Raw genomic sequence first — 13,909 nt, forward strand, 5'->3', positions numbered from 1 at the left:
AAGATATTTAAAATTGGTTCCGATTATGTGCCTATACTGAATTACGAGGAATACATTACCTCAGGAAATGAGGATCATTAGGCTTTTCATAACTACTGTTGATTTCTTTGAGAAGTGCTGTTTGGAAAGGAGGGTGGGGATCTCTTCCTGGTACATGGAAGAGTGGGTGCCCATATAACATGACCGTGTGGCAACCGCGTAAAGTTCCCCTGTGGGGAAAAGTCCCAGGACGCCTTACGGGGGCACAGTGAGGGGAGCTCATTATGACAGAAATTCCATGCACTCAGAGACACACGTGCGCACAAGTCCCGTTCTCCCCACAGGCCGCTCATCCTTACAAATATGTCTTTCCCTCAGCTACAGTTTCCCTCACACTGCAGTTGAAGGGCAAGGAAAAAAGAAAGAAAAAGAAAGAAAGAAAAAACGAAAAAAAAGATGTAATAAGAAAAAGACCCGGTTCAGACCCCCTGGAAGGGACCGGGACGTGAGACTGCCCGTGAGCTGCTGCCGCCAGTGGGCGCAACCACCGCAGCTCCCGCCCCGCCATTGGCTGTGAGCAGAGAGAGGGGCGGGGCGGGGAAGGGCGCCCGTCGCTATTGGTCGGGCCGAGATTCGCTACGCCATTGGGCGCTCGTTCCCCGTGAGGACAGCTCCGCCTATCAGGAGCCGGCGGGCGCGCAACGGGGAAGGGATATAAAGGCGCGCGGGCGAGCGCGGGCAGCTGTTGCGTGTTTTGATTTCTGTTGAGTTGGCAGTTGAGCTTCTGAGAGACTGATCGGCGATGTCGGGGCGCGGGAAGCAGGGCGGGAAGGCGCGCGCCAAGGCCAAGTCGCGCTCGTCGCGGGCCGGGCTGCAGTTCCCCGTGGGCCGCGTGCACCGGCTGCTGCGCAAGGGCAACTACGCGGAGCGGGTGGGCGCCGGCGCCCCGGTGTACCTGGCGGCCGTGCTGGAGTACCTGACGGCCGAGATCCTGGAGCTGGCGGGCAACGCGGCCCGCGACAACAAGAAGACGCGCATCATCCCCCGCCACCTGCAGCTGGCCATCCGCAACGACGAGGAGCTCAACAAGCTGCTGGGCAAGGTGACCATCGCGCAGGGCGGGGTGCTGCCCAACATCCAGGCCGTGCTGCTGCCCAAGAAGACCGACAGCCACAAGGCCAAGGCTAAGTAGGCCGGCCCCGAGGAAGCGCGCCGAGCAGCGAAGTGAAACCCAAAGGCTCTTTTCAGAGCCACCCACAGTCTCGAGAAAGAGCTCGGAATGCGGCTACTCGACGAGTGCTTGTGTGGTGTGTTGTTGCCGCGGGAGGTTCCGTACTGCTGGGCGCACGGCGGCACTGGGGGGTTTTTCCGTCCGTGCGGGCCTCGCAGCTCCGCCGGAGAGGCGCGCTGTGTTCGTTCGGGAAGGCCCGAGTTTTCCCTTCGGCGTCGCTGCCCTGTCCCGACTGCAACCCGAAACGCTGCGCTGAAGCCGCTCCCCGTCCCCCTCTCGAGCGGCAGCCGCCGCATCCGCGGTCCCGCGTGGGCGGCCCCGCGCGCGCCTTTCGTAAGGGCGGGCGAAACGCCCAGAAGGGGGGAAAAGGAGCGGACACCGCGGGGTCCGTTGTGGTGTCCGCCTCTTGCCGCGAGCCCGGCGTGCGCGGCCCCTGCGGGCGGGCGGAAGCGGAATAGCCGCCTCTTCCCCATTTCTCCCCCCACCTAGGGGGGTTCCTGTCAGGGCAGGACCTGCTTCTGCTTCTCCCTTCCCCCGGTCTGTGGGTAATGGGGCCGGCCCCCTTCTCCCGGCCTTTCCGGACGCGGTGCCGAAGGGAGGCGCTGGATTCGCGCCCTGGGCACTGTGTGGCACGTGCCTGACTCGGTCGCTAGCAACGGGAATAGAAGTCAAGAGCGCGCCCTGGAGCGAGGGGCAGCCCGAAAGCTGCCCGGTGAGAGCCTGCCTGCGGGGAAGCGGAGGCAGCGAGCCGCTTGCGAGGGAACGGAGGGACGCCGCGAGGCGCTAGAGCTGACCTACACAGCTCTGCAGTCCGGACACGGAAAGCAAAGAACTGAAAATGCGGCTGGGGGAGATAAAAGAGCCTAACTTTTAAGTAAAAGAAAAGCCCCGTCACATCAGGCGAGGTGACACAGCCCTTTGTTAGAACCAAGTGGGCGGCTCTGAAAAGAGCCTTTGGGTTGCTAAAAACGAGTTCGGGTGGCCGGAATCGGAGACGAGTTTAACCGCCGAAGCCGTAGAGGGTGCGTCCCTGGCGCTTGAGCGCGTAGACCACGTCCATGGCCGTGACCGTCTTCCTCTTGGCGTGCTCGGTGTAGGTGACGGCGTCGCGGATGACGTTCTCCAGGAAGACCTTGAGCACGCCGCGCGTCTCCTCGTAGATGAGCCCCGAGATGCGCTTGACGCCGCCGCGCCGCGCCAGGCGGCGGATGGCCGGCTTGGTGATGCCCTGGATGTTGTCGCGCAGCACCTTGCGGTGGCGCTTGGCGCCGCCCTTGCCGAGCCCCTTCCCGCCCTTGCCTCTGCCAGACATGCCGAGAGCCTGAGTCCTCCGACACCAGTGAGGAGGTGGCGGGGCGCGCGCGGGTGTTATGGCGTACGGTCGGACCTGATTGAAACCAGGGGCGGGGCCCCAGGCGGGGGCGGGAGCGCCACTGCCTCCTCCTCCCTGGGGGGCGGGGCCTTCGGCTCTCGCCGCTCTCTGTCACCCAGGGCCTCAGCCTGGTTCGCCCTCCCCATCCCGCCTCCTCCCTTAAGTTCCCTTTCCCAGCATCTCTCGCTCTCGTGGGAGGAGGTGCTCCGTCCTCATTCCTCTCCAACTCAGTGTCTCCCCGTGAGGATTAGTGGTGTTTTTTGTTTGTTTCTTTTTTTTACGGTAGTAAAATGATACGTTGATATACTTTATTGCTCTTACTATTTACATTTCTATGTTATTTTTCTATTTAGTTAATATTTATGTCGCATACCTTTGTTACTCTTATCCAGCTTGTTTAATTTCTGGGAATTTTGTGAAATTTTTTGTACTTTATTTTCAAAATCTCAAAAATGAAGTGACAGAAAGGCCAACCTAATGTACTTTTTAGGCAGCCTAATCTTGAAAAAATAACATTTGCTTTGTATGGAATTAGGGCTATGGTCTGATTTCATATTACACTGAAGAAAACAGAACCCCTGGAGATTTCTATGTCATTTATTGCCCAAATTACTTGATTTTTAGTAGAATCTATTGACTAAGCTTTAAATGATTTCATAATTATATGACCCCTTTGTTGTAGGACATAAATTTGCTGCTTCTTGTGGACTGTGGTGTAGGTGACACTTGTTCCTATTTATTATGTGCACTGTTTTTCACGTGGGTACTCATCGAGACAGGGAGAAGGGTTGTAGGTGAAAGCAATCTGGCTTTGTGCACCTGGAACTAAAGATCTGAAATGTTGTCTACACTGATCTTGCATTTGTTTGTAAAAATAACTAACTACATACTAATAATAACCTGCCCATTAATTTGGGTACATACTCATCATGAGTGCTACATGTTTTTGGTGTTCATGCACACACCTCTAAATCATTGAGTCCTGAGCTCTGCTCGCCTCATAAATGTAAGCAGCAAGTTAAAAAAAAAAAAAAAAAAGCTTTGTGGCTGTTTTAATGTACACAGTGTGCATCCTACAAGCAGTCTCTGGAAGGTCACTTCCCACTGAGCCACTGTATTTCCAGGTGACAGTTTCTCTGAAATAATGCATTCAAAACATCCTGCGTGCTGAAGTAGGTGAGTGTGGGACAGCCATTTTCCTCCAGTCTGTTGCTGTAGCTTTTTGTCATTCATGCCATGGTGCTTGTCTGCATCAAGGATAGCCCATTTCCCTGTGTGAGTGACAATGCTACAATACTTTGATGCATGTGAGCCTGAGAGAATTAACTTGGGGTAACCTCCATGGATTTATGCTCACATATTGCTCACACTTTGAAGAGTCAACAAACCCAGTTTCATGCCTTTATCTCAGACCAGGGAGAAGTGTGAATCTTCTCAGCCATGTGTCCAACCTGCTAGATTTATATTTCTGTTGCCCTCATTTTTTTTAATATATATTTTAATAACCAATATATACAAATTAGGAAAGCTTTGTTACATACATTAACAATATTATACATTTTTTATGTTGTTCAAGACAACATTCCTCTTCACACAACCCAATTCTCAGACTGTAGCATCACTGTCATGATGAGCATCATCAGCATAGAGCTGGAGAAGACCCCTTTATTTTCTTTCCTGCGTCTGAAGTGTTATTTAAGATTAAGTCACAAGCATTCTGGTCATGCCTGAAAAGATTATATGTCCATCTAGATCACTGTTACTAATTGGATGAAAGTTAGTCATACGCATCAAATGGGCAACAAAGGTGGCAACTTCAGCTGTGTACATGTGTGAGGTGCCTGCAAAGATCTGACATCATTCTGACTGGATAAGCACTTTTTTTTCCTCCATGATTTCCTTTCACCAGTGTACAATGCCAGTGACAACATTTCCCTGTTGCTCTGATGCAACTTTATGACTCTGAAAATCAATCACCACAACAGGTAAAGGCTACCTCAGCGTCTGCTAGTTGCCCTCACCACGCTCCTTTTTGTAACTCAAGGCCCTGTGAGGCTGTGAAATCAACATTGTTCCAATATGGAGAGAGTGACTGCAACCCCGGTGTGCACATCAGTGTCCAGAGACAGAGGAATGCCCATCAAACTGAAAGGCTCAGGGAAGTATTCCTGAACCTTAGCAAACCCTTCTGTCACTCACACTGGCATTTGGTTCTGGCTCAGTTGTGGTGACTCCAAGGGGGAAGGTCTGCATGAGTGATGAGACCCAAAAACACAATGGTGAGGTCATTTTCCCCAACACGTTGTGGCTCGCATATTTTATATAAGGACTCTCTCTGTTGGGCCCCGAAGGCTCCTGATTTTTCTCTGTCCTTGTCATTCCTTCCCCTTTAGGCATATTCTCCTCACTTTTCCTCAGCCATAAGGAAAGGGTTACAGCTCACTCACTGTGCTCGGTGTGCTACTTCATCCCATTTTATCTGCACCATAGAAATAGGGTTTTCCAGATTTTGCAACACACAGACAGGACACTTAAATGCATATAATTAGGACCCTCCTTGATTGAAGGGATATACTCCATACAGTATATACATACCAATCTCCCATTTGCCCATCTCCCACCCTCACCATTGCTGTTCCTTAGCCTTTTGTTATTTGACTTTCTAAATCACATCCTAAAGCATAAGAAATGAGAGATGCTATACCCAGAGAAAGTAGTCAAAGAAAGTGGGAAAAAAATCCACTTGAGGGTCTCCAATCCAAAGACAGCCCCTGTCTAAGGGGGGGGGGGGGATCCCTGAGCTAAGGGATCGTTTTGATGAGATATCAGTTACTGTACTTTTTTTTCACCGTCTCTGTCACCAATAGGATATTGACTCAGAGGAAAGTTTCATGTGAGTGACTCAGCTCTTACAGTGCTGCGATCCTAAGTCTCTGTCCAGAATCCACGACAAAGGGCAGAAGAATCTCAAGGCTGCCTTAATTCACCTTCCCCTTTCATTTCTCCCACTCGGGATTCAGGCTGAGGCCACCAACTGCAGAGTCGTGTTCTACCATTAAGCCCTGTGTTATACCCCTGTTTCTTGTGAGTCCGCAGTACTGAGGTGAAGGAGCACGAGCAAGGGTCTCCCTCAGCATCAGGCAATAACTGTCAGCCCAGGAGGAAGGAAAAGACAAAAGCACAGAGCTGAAATAATTTTCAAGAATCACCATGTTAAGAGAACAAGCACATCTTGTAAACAAAAAAAGACAATAAACTTAAAACTAGTTGGTTTTAAGTACAAGAAACCTCTCCTCCTGTTTTATTCCATTTTGCTTTTTCTTACCTTAGTGCCAAATGCAAACAAACATTTCTGGCCTCACGCAGTGATGCAGCTTACAGCAGGAACCCTTGCAATCCTTTCCATGCACCCAAGAATGCCAAGGCCTCTTTCCTCTAAAGAATTAATAGAACAAGCAGCAACTAAACATCTTCCTCCACTTAGGTTTTGCTATCACTATTTAGCTTAAATCATTTTTGTCTTTTTTTCTTTCTCTCTCTTCCTGCACCTCCCCATCCCTACCTCCTCCCACCAGAAGATGCTTATCTAAATGAACGTGCATTAAATCTGAACACTTAACTTCATAATTACTCGGATGATCAGCAGACCCTCTTCTCAACAGCTGTGTGATGCTGTGACTATATTTCCTTCCTTTCAGGTGCCTCCCACTGCAATCTGGGTAAATCCAAAAACCCATCTGGCTTCTCTTTGCTGGCTGCCTCCATACAGCAGGACATGGCTGATTTCTGCTCCAACCTGCTCGATGCCGGTCCTGTTTACTGCTCCTTAAGTCAAATGTGAAGTGTTGCTGACTTCTAAGCTCAGACAGCACACAAGCGAGGCTTGTTATTCTGCTCCTCATTTCATGCATAAATCAACCAAAGTTGCATTGCTTTTTTAAGTGTTAAAAAGAGAAAGAAAAACAAAACATCCCACTAAAAAACCCTGTGTCAGGAAGGTGAAGATTTAGGCCTAACATGTTCAACTCTTTCAAATTAGTGTGCATACAGTATGTTGCAGGCAAGGTATATGAAATCACAACACAGTGGGCCTCAAACATGCCCACGCTCTGCACATATCCCTACCCATGTATGCTGCCCTATTCCTGAGTTCCTAACAGTCTGACAGCAGAAGTGCTGAGTGGCTGCTCTCATTTGCTAGCTGTGGGGATATAGAAGCTCCAGCCCTCCATACTTGTATCCCTGGTAGACTGGGTGACCTCCTAACCAGGGATAGTGCCTTTCTGACAGCAGCACATAGCTTGCACAGCTGGGAAGCACATGCTGTAAAAACATAAGCTAGGGCACAGCACTGAATACCTCTTCAAAACTATGTAGCTGATTTCTAAGGGAAGAAAGCCAGCCTATGTTGCTGGCATCTAGGCGCTACCTGGTGATACTCCTGCCCTGGAATGGTGATACAAAGCCTCATCTGGAGCCAGGACCTGTTTGACCCCCTCACTTCTCAGTAAACTACAGTGTATGACAGCACTTTGGCCTCAGTGGTGGCGAGTGCCCAACCTGCGTTGTGTTTTGGTGCCACTGTCACTGACTGCATGACAAAAAAGAAAAAAGTGACAAAAAACCATACCCCATGCCTTGCCTCATCAGCATGTGGGGTGGCTCCAGCCAGAGAGATCACAAAATCATAGAATCATTATGGTTGGAAAAAGCCACTGAGATCATCTAGTCCAACCATCAGTCCATCACCACCATGCCCACTAAGCCATGTCTTGTGGACTATGGACCTGCTCTGTATGCATGTATAGTCTCAAGTCCCCTTGACTTGTCAAACATGACTCTGGATGGAGGTGGGGGAGCATCTAGGTCGTGTTGTACCCTACTAGCACCAGTGCAGCAGTTTCAGCACCCACAGGGAGGACAGAAACACAGATAGAAAAGGGTGGAGAGCAGAAAGTGTGCAGAAATGCCAGGGGGTTGTGGGGTGGAAGGGCGGGTTGCTCAGCATTGCTTTGTGTGGGCTGCTTGCTGCTCAGAGCTGTCTGGCTTCAGTGCTGCTGGAGTGACTGCTCTGAAGGGACAGTGGGTGGCACATTTTCTTGGTGGCATTCGCTGATAATGAAATGTGGGTGGAAGAGAGGCACTGTCAGTCCACGTGGAAAGGACTTTTGGGAGAAGCCACAATTGTTCAGGCTTCTCTTAGTCTTGCTTACCTGTCGCAGACAGCTTGCCTCTAGGCCTCATGTTCTCAGCCTCTGGATGGTGGCTACATTCAAAGCATGCCAGGGTGGTCCAGAAGACACTTTGTCAAACGATTTAGTTTAGTTTTAGAAGACCGAAGTACTTTAAGACAATTATAATTCTGTTCTTTGGTAGCTGACTGATACGACATCTCCTTGACTGTCTGAGAGAAAAGTAAAAATGTGTTAACGTGGTCAAAAGCGTGTGTGGGGGTCCTCTATGGTATGGACCATAGTGCATCTTTTCTCCCTCTTGCATCAGGGAAAACCTTTGATTCCAGCATTTTTGCTGCTTATTTTCCCTTCTCCGTGAAGGACATTTTTCCCAGTACTTCTACTGCCATATCTGCATCTATTTGGACTGTAAGTTTTCAGTTCCAAAAGGACACAGCATGATGATGATGATGAAGGGAGGCCTCAATAAGTGCCCCATCCTTTAGCCAAGAGTACAGGGAGGAGTGTGCAACATTCCAGGAAGCTGAATCTGCAGGGACAGTCACCCACTGCCCTACCCTCCTTGTCCTGCCCATTGCAGATGCTTAGCTGTACACTGACTTAAAAAGCTCCCGATGGCCTCATTACATTTAGGAATCTTAACAACATCAGCAGCAATGTTGATATTAGGTAGGCAAAGAACTGCAACGAGTTTGTAGTTCTGTAGGTACCACTTTAAGATTGCTTAGCTAAGGGTTAAAAGCTGTTAAACTGTGCTGGCTGGTTTGTTCACAAGAGTTATTACTTTTGTAACTTGCATAAGGATGAAGTCACTGAGGGCAAGTTAGACATGGGCGTAACATTGTAATAGGAGTGTAATCACCATTGCAGGGAGTATTTGTACCTCATACCCGGGGAACATGTACATGGGAAAGCAGCACATAAGGACCTTCACCTAACTCTCTCTGGAAATTGTTGTTGGAGGAAAGAGAGGGGCCGAACTGCTCAGGCGCACCCACTGCTGTTCCTCCACCTGCCTGCAAAGAACTGATCAGGGCGCTCTACTTTGGAGGTAGAGCAGCCCATTAACCACGTTTGTGTGGTTAGCACTCATGCTAATGCTTCCTAACAAAATTGCTTGAGAAGAACAACTGCCGTGTTACCTTGCCTTGTTGCACATATGTCTAAATATAACCCAGAGCTCATTTTCTGAGGAACAAGTACTGGCAGGTCCTGAGACAGAGATGGGAACGTCTGATAGCTCTCAGGTGCTGCACCATCCCGTGGCTGTGGCTCACTTCTTCCTTATGCCAGGAGGCCTGAACGGGTAAATGCAAAAGCTGGACAGAGTTGGGCATCTGGACGGAAGAGACTCGCAGTGTTCAGATAGCAATCCTGTGCAGGTCTGTAATGTACTGAGGGCTGCTGCACTGCCCAGAAGGTGGGAAGAACTGAAGTCATTCAGATGTAGCAGATATTACAGCGATGCTCTCTCCAGGAGTATCTCCGGAGATTCTGATGTCATTCTCCTCCTCTTTTAATGAGTGAGGAAGTCTACCTCCCTCTATGCTCCTCACTGGGAAAACCAAAATGCACGCCAGAGTCAATATAGTGCTTTCTTGTTGAAGCCTTTCTGTGATGAATGATGACTCAAATGCCTAAGATGACAAAAATAAGATTATTTCCTCTTCAGACTTGCTCACCTAGAGGTGAAACTGTCATTCTTGCCCCCTTTATAATCCTCCACCACCTTTCTTCCCTGCCTGCCTGTGTATCTCTGTTCCTTCTTCCCTATCTGTTCTGACTGTGGACCAAACTCTGTTTCAAACTGTCAAATGCACCTTACCTTTCCAAAATGTTCCCCCTGCACGTTCTTCTTTCAGAGAAGAAGAAGATGGAGAAGAAGACATGTTCCCACTATCAATTCTGCACACTAAAGTTGTTTTCTACCTTCACTGCAGAGCTATTAGAAAATAAAGGGCAGAACTCATCCCCGTGTCTTGAAATTTCTGAAGTCGCTTCAGTTTCAGAGTGATAAACTGTAACTGTTACAGACCAGGAGTTGCTGTACATACTACTGGCTGCCTCTGTTGAGAATGTAAGAGGGTAGCAAGTGCTGGGAGAGAAGCGCAGGGACCCCCAGCTGGGACGGTGACCATTTCAACCATCTCCATTTCAGCTACCAGTAAATGTGAATCATCTTTGCTGTCGCGGGCGTGTCACTTGTGATCTACACTTCTCCTCTGTCGATGTGCTGTGAAGTGTCCTGGTAGGTGCTAAGTGTTATCTCCTAAACGTCCTGCTACGCACTGCCCTATGCAATCGAGTCACTGCAGCATCTTATTCACTGATTTATGGGCACAAGTTAAGAAAAAAACATTTATTTTTTTACTTCTCTTTTGGAAACTCATGAAGATATATGACTGTGAATGTGGATACTGAAGATACATTTCATTCCTGTGTCCTTATCTTACGTTGCATAATTTTTACAAACAAGATTCTGAAATCTCCAGTTGGATTTGCCCTTCTCTCCATCATCTTCCTGTTGTAGCACCACACAGCTCAGATGCACTTTTCCTGCAACGCTTTGCCTTATATTTTCCTCTTCTAGGATGTAAATTGTTTTGTTTTGTTTTTCTTTTTTTTTTTTTTATCTTCATAGCAGGTAGTCATGACTTTTGTACTCAATGAAACCCAATTTTGAGGAAAACAAACATGTTTTCATGTCATACACATGTTTAGTGTTGACACCGCAGAGGCTGTAACAAAAACAACGAGGTGGAAACAGGTTTGCATTAACTGAAAACGATATGTGTATATAATCCCAAATTTTGGTTGTTAACATCTGCATAAACCCAGTGTTTACATTATGTGTTGGATCTGGTTATACCAAAGAAAACGGGAGGGCAAGGTTGATGTGTAATATTTGTGTTATTCTTAAGTACCCATTAAAGTCAACAGATAATAAACTTCTTTATAATCAGGTACAGATTCTGAAAAAAAATTATTCCAGAGCTCCGTTATCATCAGCAGATTTCATTACCTTCAATCACATATCAGTATTGATTGAATTCTTCCTGGTTCCTAGGGACGAACTATGGCCTACCACTCCCCTAACTGAAACCCAGGTTATCACAAAGAGCTCTGATTCTTGTCAAGAAAACAGTTCCTCCTTTCCCTGGCTGTAAAATGCAGGAGAATGAATTAAATGCCCTTTTCTTTTTTTCATCAAATGGGTTTTTCCTTTCTTCATCTCATCTCATTTTTTCCTTACAGAGAGACAAGGAGGTACTGCATTGGCTTTATTGAATTTTTTTGTCTGTGTAAGAGGTTTTTAGAGAAAGAAAGAAAAAAAAAGAGTAATTTTGTATTAAATTGTATAACTAACACAGAAAATACAACGAGGTTACACTCCCCGAGCAGTAAGAGCAGAAGTACATAAGTGCTACATTAGGCCGTCCACACCTTAAATGACCAGAGAGACAAAAGTAATATCGTTAAATATAACCAGAAGTTTAGAAGGCTGCTTTAGTTCAGAAAGCTGCAGTTTGGTAACACGGGGTACCGGGGGATTGTTTACTGGAAGCAGAAACACAAGGTGGGAAAAAAGCAGTATTGATCTACTTAATAACTGGTACAGAAATTCACACGGAAAACAAACAAAGGAAAAAAGCACAAGGCAGCAGGGGAAGTTTGCCTACCCTCCAGTGAAATTCCAGGAAGACAAAACAAAACAACTACATCTTTATGAATTCTCGGGCATTAACGAATTGTTTACAGCTCTATAATAAGTGCAATAGGAGGTGGTATGAGACACTATTTCAATAGAGTTTAGCGTTTTAGGAGGTAAAACACATGGCCAAAGGAACCGGTTCTTAATCCATATTCAGAGCTGAGAGGGGAGTTTGTGTTACTTCCTCCTCTTCAAAATCAATTTAAACTGTCAAAATAGCTTTAAATCGTCAGATTTCGATTTTAGTCGCAAGAAAACCCTCTAAAGAACAACATACAGTGGTCGCTGTAACATTTCTGCCGAAAGAAAATTTTTAATTTGCAATGAAAAACAAAAGTTTCTCTCTTCAGAGGTCTCTCCAGCAGCAGCACACGGGATTTATCGCCTCTCCTTTAACTCAGGACGCGTGTCTGCGGCTGGAAACTCTCCCGAACGCAAGTACCTGCTCTTCTCTTCCCTCACCGAGGAGACGGGGCGATTTGGTGGCAGAAATTCCGAGGAAAATACACTTTTGTTAGTCCAAAGAAACACAAATCGAGCACACCGAAGGGCTCCCCGGCCGTGCAGCGGGGCGGGCTTAGCAACGCACCAATCACCGCGCGGCTCCTCTCTAAAAATACGAGCATCTGACCCGCGCCAGCCCAATTGTGTTCGCCTGCTCCGCAGAGGACTGCGCCGCGATGTCCGAGACCGCTCCCGCCGCCGCCCCCGATGCGCCCGCGCCCGGCGCCAAGGCCGCCGCCAAGAAGCCGAAGAAGGCGGCGGGCGGCGCCAAAGCCCGCAAGCCCGCGGGCCCCAGCGTCACCGAGCTGATCACCAAGGCCGTGTCCGCCTCCAAGGAGCGCAAGGGGCTCTCCCTCGCCGCGCTCAAGAAGGCGCTGGCCGCCGGCGGCTACGACGTGGAGAAGAACAACAGCCGCATCAAGCTGGGGCTCAAGAGCCTCGTCAGCAAGGGCACCCTGGTGCAGACCAAGGGCACCGGCGCCTCGGGCTCCTTTCGGCTCAACAAGAAGCCGGGTGAGGTGAAGGAGAAGGCTCCGAGGAAGCGAGCGACTGCTGCCAAGCCCAAGAAGCCGGCGGCCAAGAAGCCTGCGGCTGCTGCCAAGAAGCCCAAGAAGGCGGCGGCGGTGAAGAAGAGCCCCAAGAAAGCCAAGAAGCCGGCGGCTGCCGCCACCAAGAAGGCGGCCAAGAGCCCCAAGAAGGCCGCCAAGGCTGGCCGCCCCAAGAAGGCCGCCAAGAGCCCGGCCAAGGCAAAGGCGGTGAAGCCCAAGGCTGCCAAGCCCAAGGCGACCAAACCCAAGGCGGCCAAGGCGAAGAAGACGGCAGCCAAGAAGAAGTAAGTTATCCCAGAAGAGTCCTGCTCTACCTATTTTGATATCCAACGGCTCTTTTAAGAGCCACCCACACTTTCCCTAAAGGAGCTGAGGCACCGAGGTCGTCAGAAACTTCCAGCACGGAGGCAGCAATTCGTAAGTCGTCAGAGGTCAATTGCCTTTTCCCCTCCGATTACCGAAACCTAACGAGCACGGTTGAACGCGGCGGCTTTAGGGAAGTGTAGACTTTGTATCTTTTGCCGAGTAATTGGTTTGACTACCGTGAAGAAACGTTTTGTAATGATTTGATAAAAATCGGGTGACACTTTTTTTAAGAATATATTTTGTAACAGAAGTAATGGATTTCCCAGGCGCAAGCTACTACTGAGCCATGTCTAACGTGTTGTGTTGTTCCTCTTTAAGGTGTCTCCTTAAATGCTTTTGTGTATTAGGGGAAGACGGGAGATTTTTCTTACTGACGCGGTAACAGCCCCGAGCTCTCCCATCTCTTTTGTTCCCGCTGAGACAGAACAGCGGCTTCTGCTGTTGGAAAAGCCCGCCCTGGCCGAGGATTGGCCACGAGGAGCCCGGCCCGCTGCCCCTTCCCCCTCCCACCGCAGTCCCCGCCTTGGGCCCGGCGCTTTTGGCCGCGTTGAAGAAAGGAACAGGCGTGGGGGAAAGGAGGGGGGAGGGGGGCGGGCGGTGACGGGACCTCCCGGAACGCATTGGTTTCCTTTCGTACGATATACGAACTGAAAGTGTAACGGCGCGTCCCGGGAGAAACTTCTTTTGGGAGAACGCTTTGGGCACGACTTTGTTAACGGAAGCATGGAAAGCGTTGCTATTATTACCCACCAAATAATACTGATAATAAATATGAGAAAAAAAAAAGAAAAAAAAAAAGCACGGCTCGAGTAATTCATAGACCTGCACGACTGTATTGCGGATTTCTGAGCTCTCCTGCGATGCTGTGGGTGGCTCTGAAAAGAGCCTTTGGACTGTTCTCTCAGACAGCGCTGCCTCGCCGGTGCTCACTTGGCCTTGGCCTTGTGGCTGTCGGTCTTCTTGGGCAGCAGCACGGCCTGGATGTTGGGCAGCACCCCGCCC

At 49.0% G+C, this 13,909-nt stretch overlaps 3 protein-coding genes and 1 long non-coding RNA gene across 6 annotated transcripts; 2 read left to right on the top strand and 2 right to left on the bottom strand.

Moving 5' to 3' along the window:
- Positions 1 to 781: 781 nt before the first annotated feature.
- HIST1H2A4L1 (histone cluster 1, H2A-IV-like 1 (similar to human histone cluster 2, class H2A, member C)) lies at positions 782 to 1,171 on the top strand. Its single transcript, NM_001398145.1, has one exon. It carries the CDS (start codon positions 782 to 784, stop codon positions 1,169 to 1,171), a length of 390 nt encoding a protein of 129 aa, NP_001385074.1.
- A 941-nt stretch (positions 1,172 to 2,112) lies between these two features.
- HIST1H46L6 (histone cluster 1, H4-IV, germinal H4-like 6 (similar to human histone cluster 1, class H4 genes)) lies at positions 2,113 to 2,551 on the bottom strand. Its single transcript, XM_001233179.7, has one exon. It carries the CDS (start codon positions 2,520 to 2,522, stop codon positions 2,211 to 2,213), a length of 312 nt encoding a protein of 103 aa, XP_001233180.1. The 5' UTR covers positions 2,523 to 2,551; the 3' UTR covers positions 2,113 to 2,210.
- Positions 2,552 to 5,109: 2,558 nt separating this feature from the next.
- LOC124417604 lies at positions 5,110 to 12,057 on the bottom strand. 3 transcript variants are annotated; one of them, XR_006934205.1, is made up of 5 exons: positions 11,932 to 12,057; positions 10,231 to 10,515; positions 7,796 to 9,414; positions 5,908 to 6,017; positions 5,110 to 5,729 (listed from the first exon to the last, which is right to left on the bottom strand). It is a non-coding gene; the product is annotated as an uncharacterized LOC124417604 (long non-coding RNA). The 3 variants fall into 3 exon arrangements; XR_006934203.1 differs by having other exon boundaries at positions 7,796 to 7,986; positions 8,920 to 10,515; XR_006934204.1 differs by having other exon boundaries at positions 5,908 to 10,515.
- A 75-nt stretch (positions 12,058 to 12,132) lies between these two features.
- Positions 12,133 to 13,693, top strand: HIST1H101 (histone cluster 1, H1.01 (similar to human histone cluster 1, class H1 genes)). The gene has a single exon (NM_001040642.2). It carries the CDS (start codon positions 12,170 to 12,172, stop codon positions 12,827 to 12,829), a length of 660 nt encoding a protein of 219 aa, NP_001035732.1. The 5' UTR covers positions 12,133 to 12,169; the 3' UTR covers positions 12,830 to 13,693.
- Positions 13,694 to 13,909: the final 216 nt, after the last annotated feature.

The sequence above is a fragment of the Gallus gallus genome, chromosome 1, assembly GCF_016699485.2.
Source record: "Gallus gallus isolate bGalGal1 chromosome 1, bGalGal1.mat.broiler.GRCg7b, whole genome shotgun sequence".
In the NCBI taxonomy this organism is placed as follows: domain Eukaryota; kingdom Metazoa; phylum Chordata; class Aves; order Galliformes; family Phasianidae; genus Gallus; species Gallus gallus.

Coding starts and splice junctions, on each gene's coding strand:
- HIST1H2A4L1 (NM_001398145.1), top strand. CDS start 782: ATGTCGGGGCGCGGGAAGCAGGGCGGGAAGGCGCGCGCCAAGGCCAAG.
- HIST1H46L6 (XM_001233179.7), bottom strand. CDS start 2,522: ATGTCTGGCAGAGGCAAGGGCGGGAAGGGGCTCGGCAAGGGCGGCGCC.
- HIST1H101 (NM_001040642.2), top strand. CDS start 12,170: ATGTCCGAGACCGCTCCCGCCGCCGCCCCCGATGCGCCCGCGCCCGGC.